The sequence below is a fragment of the Alligator sinensis genome, unplaced genomic scaffold, assembly GCF_000455745.1.
Source record: "Alligator sinensis unplaced genomic scaffold, ASM45574v1 scaffold405_2, whole genome shotgun sequence".
Lineage (NCBI taxonomy): Eukaryota > Metazoa > Chordata > Crocodylia > Alligatoridae > Alligator > Alligator sinensis.
This window is the reverse complement of record NW_005842160.1, coordinates 1584614-1594348: the sequence shown is the minus strand read 5'-3', so window position 1 is coordinate 1594348 and position 9735 is coordinate 1584614. Positions and strand designations below refer to the sequence as shown.

The 9735-nt window shown below is 41.7% G+C and overlaps 1 protein-coding gene across 7 annotated transcripts in view; it reads left to right on the top strand.

The window, feature by feature from the left end:
• IBTK (inhibitor of Bruton tyrosine kinase) overlaps nucleotides 1–9735 on the top strand; it is a 92540-nt gene that overhangs the window by 7777 nt on the left and 75028 nt on the right. For 6 of the 7 annotated variants that reach the window (XR_003094525.1, XR_001358190.2, XR_003094526.1 and 3 more), the window contains exons 2-3: nucleotides 6652–7330; nucleotides 9482–9578. Coding sequence is in view for 4 of the 7 variants with exons in the window: in XM_014520844.2 (XP_014376330.1) it covers nucleotides 7007–7330; nucleotides 9482–9578 (421 nt within the window). In the remaining 3 variants the exon portion in view is untranslated. The remainder of the gene's footprint in view (nucleotides 1–6651; nucleotides 7331–9481; nucleotides 9579–9735) is intronic. The other variant, XM_025206529.1, reaches the window with a different exon arrangement.

Below are 9735 nucleotides of genomic sequence, written 5' to 3'. Positions count from 1 at the left end.
CGGCCCCTGCCATTGGCGGCAGTGGCTTTTTCAGGTCTGGGGCCCAGATCGGAGCAGGGGCAGAGCCCCGCGTGAGCTGATTTGCTCTGGGCCTTGCACCCTGCTCGGGTCAGCTTTGGCTGGACTCTTAGTAAATTAGTCACTTACTGGAGTGCATATGCAAACAATGATACCAGTAGGCTCTCATAAATGGTATTTAATTCTAAAGATTTGAACCTCTTCTCTTCCCTGCTCTTTCTTACTTCTCTTATGACTTGAGATCCTTGCCCTCTGAGCCTAAGAAGCATTTACTAGCCAGTGCTTCAGCATTTGTGTTCATTGCAGTCATAGGATCTGATTCTTCCAGATCTAATGCGAAAGGCATTGATGTGTGCCTGTGTCCTTCAGTCTTTCAAAGGACACTTAGGTAGAAATGAATTCTGGAACCAGTAGCCTTACTTCTTGGTCGCCAGTTTTGCCAGTGCCTGACCCTGCCCAAACATCAGAAATAGCTGATCTAGGTTTGGTTCCTGTTTCTGTTTTAGCACCAAGTCTACCTGCAGGCCCTGGCATTGATACTTAGTCATTTGTTAGAAATGCATTCCAGCAGGAAGAAGACTTGAGATTATTGACACAGAAGGAAGTCTTATGAAGTTGGGGAGAATCTGTTACACATCTTCTCTGCCTGTTATCTCAGGAGTATGGAATCTGGCTCAGCAGCTCTTCACCGCAGAGAAACCAACGCTGAGTATGCTGATACCAGTATTGGAAGGCTTCCTCCTCTGCCACTTTCCATTACCTTACATCTCATCCATATGTCTCCCTCCCCTTTTTTTTTTAAATCAGCATCAGGAATTCATCATCCTTTTTGTGCAGTTGTAACCCATCTACCTCTCCTTCTGCTGTAGTAGTATTCAGCACCTTCAGAACTATTGACAAATTTTGCAGTTGGAGAATACACCTAGAATGGGGCCATCACAACTTTTATTAGCTATTTTTCCCATTCCGGCAAAAGGCAACGTAGTCATCTCTATCAGCCCAAGACTGTTGAATCCCATGAGCATCTAGCTAAATTCTGTATTTGCCTTTGTACTGTTCCACCTCATTTTGAAGAAGTGTGTTTCCGTGTTGTGTTTGAGGGGTGCAATCCCCTTTCCTTCCTGCCTCTTTCCAGTTCCCCGTTCTCAGTCCACTAGTAATTTCTTTGCCCCAAGATGTATTTGAGGGGCTCAGATAATTTAATTTTGCTTCTCTAAAGTAAAGGCAGAGCTTACTCCTCTGGGTCAAGTGGTAGGGGAACTATTAAGTTACCAGGCTATAGTGACCACGCATTGTTACTTTGAGACATCCTGCATCCAACTTCAGTGTCTCTCCTTTCCGCCGCCCCACCTGCCAGTAAAATCAGGTAGCTTGACAACAGTGGCTAAAAGGCCATAAAACCACCAGACAGGCCTGAAAACAGCTTATGGATGGGTATCTTTGTCCTCAGGGCTTAGAAAGAGGCTTCTATCTATTTGCTGCCCTAAGGCAATTTTCACAGTGCAACATAGGGGCAATTCTTGATCAGTACTGGTTATAGCCTTACTTCTGTCCTGGGCTCCAGAGCATGGGCAAGTGGCGCCTCCTGAGTCTGGTGGGCGTCGCCCAGCATGTGGCACGCTGCTAATGTGCTGCCAGCAGAGCCAGTTTCAGGGAGGGCACTACTGCTGTCTGTGCCCTCCTACCAGCTGGAGCACTCGTTCAGGGGGAGCACCAAAGCTCTTGGGGGTGGAGGGGAGAGAGAGAGGAGGAGAATGTGCCCCCTGACTCGTCGCCTATGCTCCAGAGAAAAGTAGGGAGCAAACTGAAACTAACTTGCTGTGGTTGCAAAATAAGCTATAACACTAAGCTTCTTTATGCTGTCACTCTTTTTAAATTCTTTTCTTTTTTCTTTTGAACTATTTTGTGTTCTGGAACAGTTTTGTTATATTTGAAAAGTGTACTTCTAAAAGAAGCTAGAACATTGATTTCCAACAATTCTATTGTAGCAGTAAAACAAATTAAAAAAAAAGAGTACTAGTCATATTATGACTAAAAGCCCAATAAATACAACTACAATAAGGAAGAAAAACAGATTATTATAAATAAAAAATGAGGGTAACAGGCAAAAGAAATGTTAAAGGAGTCTTGGGAATCTGTTTTTGTTTGTCTTTTTTTTTTTTAAACACAGCACAAGGTAGATCTGTAGAAATCCTAATTTGTATGTATTTACTCACTGCAACAAGATGTGTACTTTATTGATTTGCTTGATAGGATTCAGAGGTTTGATCTATAACTTTGTGCCTCTCAAACATTCAAAATGTATTCTGATATACCAATAGAAGTTATTTTGCAGTGCTGAAATAATTATGGACAGGGCTGGGCTGACTTGGAAGGAAATTAATCCATAGAGTCTAATTCTGCATGCTTGCAGCAAAGGTCACTATAGTGACATTAGTGTAACACAACTCTGCTTGTCTCTTGGCTTGTTATACAGGATGATACGTGTTTCTAAGTCAGTAGTTTTCTGTCTATTTTAATATTTAAAGTAGGTTTCTCTATTGTGGTTCGATTTTTTTTTTTCTTCTTAACCTTGACTTTTAAATTCTGGGTCTCTCTTTACTTTTCTATAACTGATTTGCTGCTCTTATTTTGTCTCTGAAGTACCTCCAGCAAAAGGGTCTTGAGAACTTCTGCTATTTAAGATATGCCTGATCATAGAAGAACTTTACCTACATTGACTTTAATATGAAGCCTGGCATGGACCATTACTTCACTGATTATAGACATGAAAAGGTTTTTTTGACTATAGGAAGAGAAGAAAACTTCAGCTTTGACAGTTTCTGTATGTGTACTTTTTTTCCTCTTTTATCATTTCTGACAAATAGATCAGTATCAAAGGGTGACAGATTGGATTATGCATCGTAATATCTAGTTCATACTGCTTTTCATCCTGGATCTCCAGGTTTTATGAAGTGGAATAAGTATCTGGAGGCCTGTTAAAGGTGTAGTTCTGTCTGTCTAGTGTACTGGTCTTCCACTGGCTATCGTAGTTCTCAAAACTATCTTTTTCTGCCTTCTTAGAACAAAGAGGTGTGTTAGTGTCCCTTGAATGAAGGCTTGATAGCCAGTATCTATCACTAGGTCAGTTCTTTTGCATATCATTCAAAATGATACATAGGGCCCTTTCATATTGGTGCAGAATTGGCTGTCTGCACCTCACCTTCAACACACATTACATGGAAAATGCCTGTAAGATGCAGACAAAACCATGGTAAACAATAGTTCTTATCAGTGTTGATCTGTGAAATATTTCAGAATGTCAGTGGTAGCTAGGGTTGAGTGAACAACACCTAACGAATAACTTGCTAAACCTTGTTCCCCCTATTCGTGGATTTTTCCAAAACCAGTTTTTGTCACAATGTCTGGTGACTTAGAATTACTGGGCAGGTGCTATCTAAAAAAAAATGGTCTTATTATAGATGGGGGGTGTCAGATACAGCCCACGGAGCCCTGCAGTCCAGCTTGTGGGTCTCAGACTGACCCTGTGCACCTTATGCAGCACATACCAGCCCCAGGGGTTCTGTACATGGTGTGTGGAGCTAGAACTGGGGCTATAAGTAGTACCCGCAGTGTGGGGGCCAGTACGGTGAGCGTGCTGCACTTGGCACCCACCCCGTGCTGGCCCTGTGTGCCATGTGCAGTGTGATCCCTGGATCAGGGCTGGCGTGTGCTGCATACATTGAATGGGGCTGGACCTAGTGTGTGCACTGCACACAGCAAAGGGCCAGATGAGCCCTGCATGTTGGCTCTGTAGTTTTGTGTACATTGGGCCTACGGACCATCCCTCCATGTTGGAGCGAGTGCACAGGGCTGGGCCAGCAGGTCACCTCATGCAGCATGCACTTTGTGCCATTTTTGTATGCAAGTCCAGAACCAGGGCTGGTGAGCACCTCACACAGTGCACAGGACTGACTCACGGCATGCGCTGCATGGGGCTGGTCTGTGGGTCCAGCTTGGCCTGCAGACTGGCCCTACACCCCTCACCCAGCCTGTGGGGCTGGATGTATTTGACAGCATGCTGTAGATTATTCCTGAATAATGTTTTTTGGTAGTTGATATTTTTGAGTTTACTTTTGTTTAGAGCCCATGTCACAGGAGGCTTACTATATTAATACTGTTTGTTCCGTTTACATTGAGATTTCTTATGCAAGTCCTGTTTATGAGATTAGAATTCGTTTTCTGCAAATGTTAAACAATTTATTGTTTACAACAGTTATTTTAGCATGCTTGATATTTTTAACTTCAGTTAATGAAGTAGAGGGCATGACAATCAGGATATCTCCATTCTTTTTCTTTCATCTGTCAAAGTCTTCCTATACAGTACTGATCCTGGACAAAAACATCAGCCTGTCTTCTCTGTCTCTCTGTGTAATGTAGTGATATCACTTCTTTATGAAGTTATAGGACACAAAGCTGGCGCACAGTTCCATGACAAATGTCACAACTTTCATGAATGCACTGATAGGTATAGCATACTAGTTTGACTGAATCTTCATAAGCCCAATATTATTTTGTTCATCTAGATCTAGCAGATGTTTTGTTGTCCTTTGTTTTTTGGTATATTCTGCTCAGGGAGCAAGCATTTCAGACTCTGATTTAGGTCACAAACAAAAAGAAAGATCTAATTCCTAGGAATGAAAAGCCAAACATTTGATATGTGAGCAAACCTTCTTGAAATCAAGGAGAATAATGTAACATGTAACGGAGAATAATATTTGGCTCAGAGTGAAGCTTGTGTTGGAAAAGTTAGTTTGAACCATTTTTAGGTTGAAGAGCAATTCAAATTTGCTGGGTTTGTTACAGGTAGGTCTTGCTTGACCAGTCTCATTTCCTTCTACAACCAGGTGACCCATCACCTGGACAAGGGAGAAGAGATTGATGTCATATATCTTGACTTCAAAAAAACCTTCGATCTGGTATCCCATGATCACCTCTTGGCAAAACTGGCCAATTGTGGTCTTGGGTCCACCACGATCCGCTGGCTGGGAAATTGGCTCTGTGGTCGGACCCAGAGGGTGGTGGTTGACAGAAGCCAATCGTCTTAGTGCCTTGTGACCACTGGGGTCCCCCAAGGTTCTGTCCTTGGACCCACATTGTTCAACATCTTCATTAATGATGTGGACGTTGGAGTCAGAAGCGGACTGGCCAAGTTTGCCAGTGACACCAAACTTTGGGGCAAAGCATCCACGCCAGAAGACAGGGGGGTGATCCAGGCTGACCTGGACAGGCTCAGCAAATGGGTGGACGAGAACCTGATGGTGTTTAACACTGAAAAATGCAAAGTTCTCCACCTTGGGAGGAAAAACCTGCAGTATCCTTATAGGCTCAGCAGTGCTACACTGGCTAGCGCTACGGAAGAAAGAGACTTGGGGGTCATCGTTGACCACAAGATGAACGTGAGCCTGCAGTGCGATGCTGCGGCTAGTAAAGCGACCAAAATGCTGGCTTGCATCCATAGATGCTTCTCAAGCAAATCCCGGGACGTCATTCTCCCCTTGTACTCGGCTTTGGTGAGGCCGCAGCTGGAGTACTACATCCAGTATTGTGCTCCACAATTCAAAAAGGATGTGGAGAAGCTTGAGAGAGTCCAGAGAAGAGCTGTCAGGAAAACAGACCTTATGACAACAAGTTGAGAGCCATGAGGCTCTTTAGCCTGGAAGAGTGCAGGGTCAGGGGTGATCTGATGGTCACCTATAAGTTTATCAGGGGTGACCACCGGTATCTGGGGGAATGTTTGTTCACCAGAGTGCCCCAAGGGATGATGAGGTCGAGCGATTATAAACTACTGCAAGGCCATTTCAGGCTAGACATAAGGAATAATTTCTTTATCGTCCGAGCCCCAAAGGTCTGGAACAGCTTGCCATCGGAGGTGGTTCAAGCACCTACATTGAACACCTTCAAGAGTAAATTGGATGCTTATCTTGCGGGGATCCTATGACCCCAGCTGACTTCCTGCCCTTCGGGCAGGGTCTGGACTCGATGATCTTCTGAGGTCCCTTCCAGCCCTAATGTCAGTGAAATCTATGAAATTTAGAATGAGCAGCTGTCTTATTTTCCTGAGAGGTGTATGTAGGTCACTGTGCCTTCCTTCCCCTATCTCCCCATCTTATTACCTGCTTATCTGAGTATCTGTTTGAATGCTGCCTATACTTCATGTGAAGCATAATTTTTATTTTCATGCTGTATCTGGGAGTCTAGACTAGGATATCTCCCATTCTTATGAATCCTTTTAAATCTCATAAGAAAGCATGACATTTGGAATTATTTCCTTATCCTTACTAAATTTTTCTGCTGAGATGTTTTGATCACTTTGTTAAATTAAAAGCACATCTTTAAATAAAGCTTTGTGTTTCAGTGTGGATGTAGATTGTGGCTTATTTGCTTCTAAAACTTAAATTGTTGGAGAAGCAAGGGGGCTATTGGTATTTCACTCTGTGCGTGGGAAAGCTTAGTATTAAAAGGAATCTATTAAGTAGGGCTTTTCTGGTACCTACAGACATCGTTATAATGCATATCTTATTGGGACCTTCAGCCTTTGAAGATGTTTTATGTTAAATGTTTCATAATCCTTTCTTATTTTCTCTTTTGCAGGACTCCCTTGCAATTATGGAGATTTAGAGGAATTAGACAGTGTGGAGGGGGAATCCCCCTCCCCACTTTTAGTTGACTTCTGGATTTTTTTCTTTGGACAATAAGAAGACTTTTGTATAAAATGGAGTAATAGAAGACTTTATAAATATAACTTTATATTTATAAAATATTTATTTTGTTCAAGTGCCAAACCGAACAGCACAAAGATTCTCATGGCAGCTTTGTAAAACTGAGTCTAAATACTTGGAATCATGAATTTCCAGAGGCACTGTATTATAGTGTACTAAAATCTGAGTGCCTTGTTATTCTTATTAGCTGTTACTTTTTAAGGAGGGAGCAGTTCTGAAAAGTAAAGATGACTACTTCCATGCCTGACTGCACTTTGAAGTGTCGCTCTTTGCAGCATGCTTTGGATGTTATTTCTGTAGTTACCAGAGGCAGCGAAGCCCAGGTGAAAGCCTTTCTTTCTTCTCATTGCTACAATGCAGCAACTATAAAGGATACTTTTGGCAGGAATGTCCTCCATCTTGCTTCATCCTGTGGCAAGAAAAGTGTGGTAGATTGGCTTACAGAGGCCAAAGGAGTGGATTTACTGGCAAAAGACAAAGAGTCTGGATGGACAGCTTTGCACAGAAGCATCTTCTATGGCTACATTGATTGTGTTATGTCATTGCTTAAGGTTAGTATCCAGCTTAAGTATGTACTGTGTATTAAATTGATGTGTGCCAGATATGTGCAGTTTGGTCTGGTATCAATGGCTTTTTCTATATTCAGAGTTTTGTTAGTGTAACTGAAGATACACTTTTACTCTTTTTTTAAACATGGTACAAACCCTTTGAGGAAACCTTTAATTCTGTGTAAACCTGACAAGCGTTATATAGTTAAATTTAATTCCTAATAGCTAACGAAAAATCATTTCAAACTGTGCCGGGTTAACTTTGGATTTCACACCTCGATCCTGGATGTGATTTCATGCAATCTGATCCCTGAACCTGCAAGAAGCCCCTTCGATAGGCAAGGGGCTCCACCAGTATTCATTTAGCACCAAATTGTAGATTGCAAAATATATCAATAGAAGTGTTTTGTAATAATGAAAACAGTTAAACAGAGCAGTGAACTTTATCTTGTGGTGTCTGCAGCTCAAACACCTAACATCGTATTAATACACAAATATGGGAAAGTGAAATAGATTGAAACTGACTGTTTAGTGGGGCTCTAGTTCTGTCCTGTTGGCCAGTTGGAAAAAGGACTAGATGGAAAAAGGTGGGAGGGGTCCTGTCCTTTTCTTTTCTCCCTTAGTATTGCAGCAGTCCCTGGTGGCAAAGAGTGCAGAAGAGAGCCAGACACGAAGAAATAATGTTACCCTTTTTGGTATAAGGATTTGAAGCCATTCATTCCCAATCTTCCTTCCCTGGTACCAGTGATATGGAAGAGAGGAGACATCCTGTTTAAAGTATGCTTAATTTTTGCTCCAGGAAGCTCTCAGTTTGTGGTAGTATGCCACTTGAGAGAGGTTTCTCTCTTTCTTGGCTACAGTGGCTTAGCTTCTTGTGAAATTTGGGAAGGAAGCAGATTAGGGTTGCCAACTGTTTGTAAATTACTGAATTTATAGACAGTAAAAAATCAAGCTAAAAATGGCTCTCAAAGTTAATAAAAATCAAAACAAAAAACGTTAGCTTCAGTAAACACACAAAGCAGCCAGAGCTGCTTCACTGATTCTCTGACAGAGCACAGCAGTATCATGTGGTGTCTGAGTGGGAGCCCAGCATCCTGCAGGGAGTATTTTTTTTTTTTCTTCAGGGCTTTGTAAACCCCTTCTTTCCTTCCTTCCTTCCTCCCTCCCCTCCCCCCCACCATTCTTTGAGGGTCTGTGCTGAGATGGAGAGAGTAGTGACTGGGTGTGGTGGGGGGGGCGGGGGGACATCAGGGTGTAGGGGTGAGTAGGCAACCTCTGGTGTAAAACCAGTGCTGCAGTCAAGCTGCCTTTCTAACTGAAGAAAAAATTAGTTTAATGCAAACTTTACTGACAACCAGTCTTATTTACCATGGTTGATGTTAAACCCTTAAAACTGAACCCATCCCTTCTAACAGGTCTGGAAGCAGGGCATTTACATTTTATGTACAATGTGTATCAGTAAAAACATGTGTTGGTAGCAAAGATTTTGGTTATCAATAAAAAGTTTGTATCCTGTCAGTAGAGAGAGATTTCTTGGGTTGGCTACCCCGGTATGGGCACCATCTCTTGAAACCCCTAAATATTGTTTACCCATTATTACTTTCTTTTCTGCTGTATGTTTCTTGATGACCTAGTATCCTTACTCACCATTTACACATTGAGTCCAATTACCAGGTCAACGTATGTGATTAACAAATTATTACAGAAGAGCAGCTGCCTTCATTGAAGGCACTTGGTGTAAACAGAAGATTCTCCATACTTTAACTAACATTCTGCTGTACTTCTGCTTTTGAAAGCATGCGAACCGGTTTCCTTGTTTTAGGTTGTGGGAGCTTGTGACTGCTGATGTGTTTAGTAATAATTAAAGTTCCGTAGGCAGTAAGATGGTCTGTTCAGTTGGGCCTTCTTGTAGACTTATTTTTGGAATAAGTACATTTCTGTTAACCCTAATTTAGTCTTAGAAAGCTATAATCATCTTTAGAATTTTGCATTTAATATCTTGTTTGTGAGACTTGTTCATAGAACATAGTGATTTTGAAAATATTAACTTTAACTGGAACAATGGAGGAATATTTATCAAATTCATTTCTTTCCTTTTTATGAAATGAGAAAAGAATCAGTAAATTTGTTTTTTTTGGTTTTGTTTTCATTCAGCATGGAGTTGGTTTGTATATCCAAGATAAAGAAGGTTTATCTGCCTTGGATCTTCTGATGAAGGATAGACCAGCTTATGTAATCTTCAAGAAAACTGGTAGGGCATCAAATAATAGCTCATTCTGCAGGATTCTCTGTCTTCTACCAACCTTGCGTTTCTGTATGTGCATGCATGCTCATGCTTCTGTATAAACCATACTATTTTTAATTGACTAAACACATCTTGAAGTACCATATCATTAGTAATCATTATT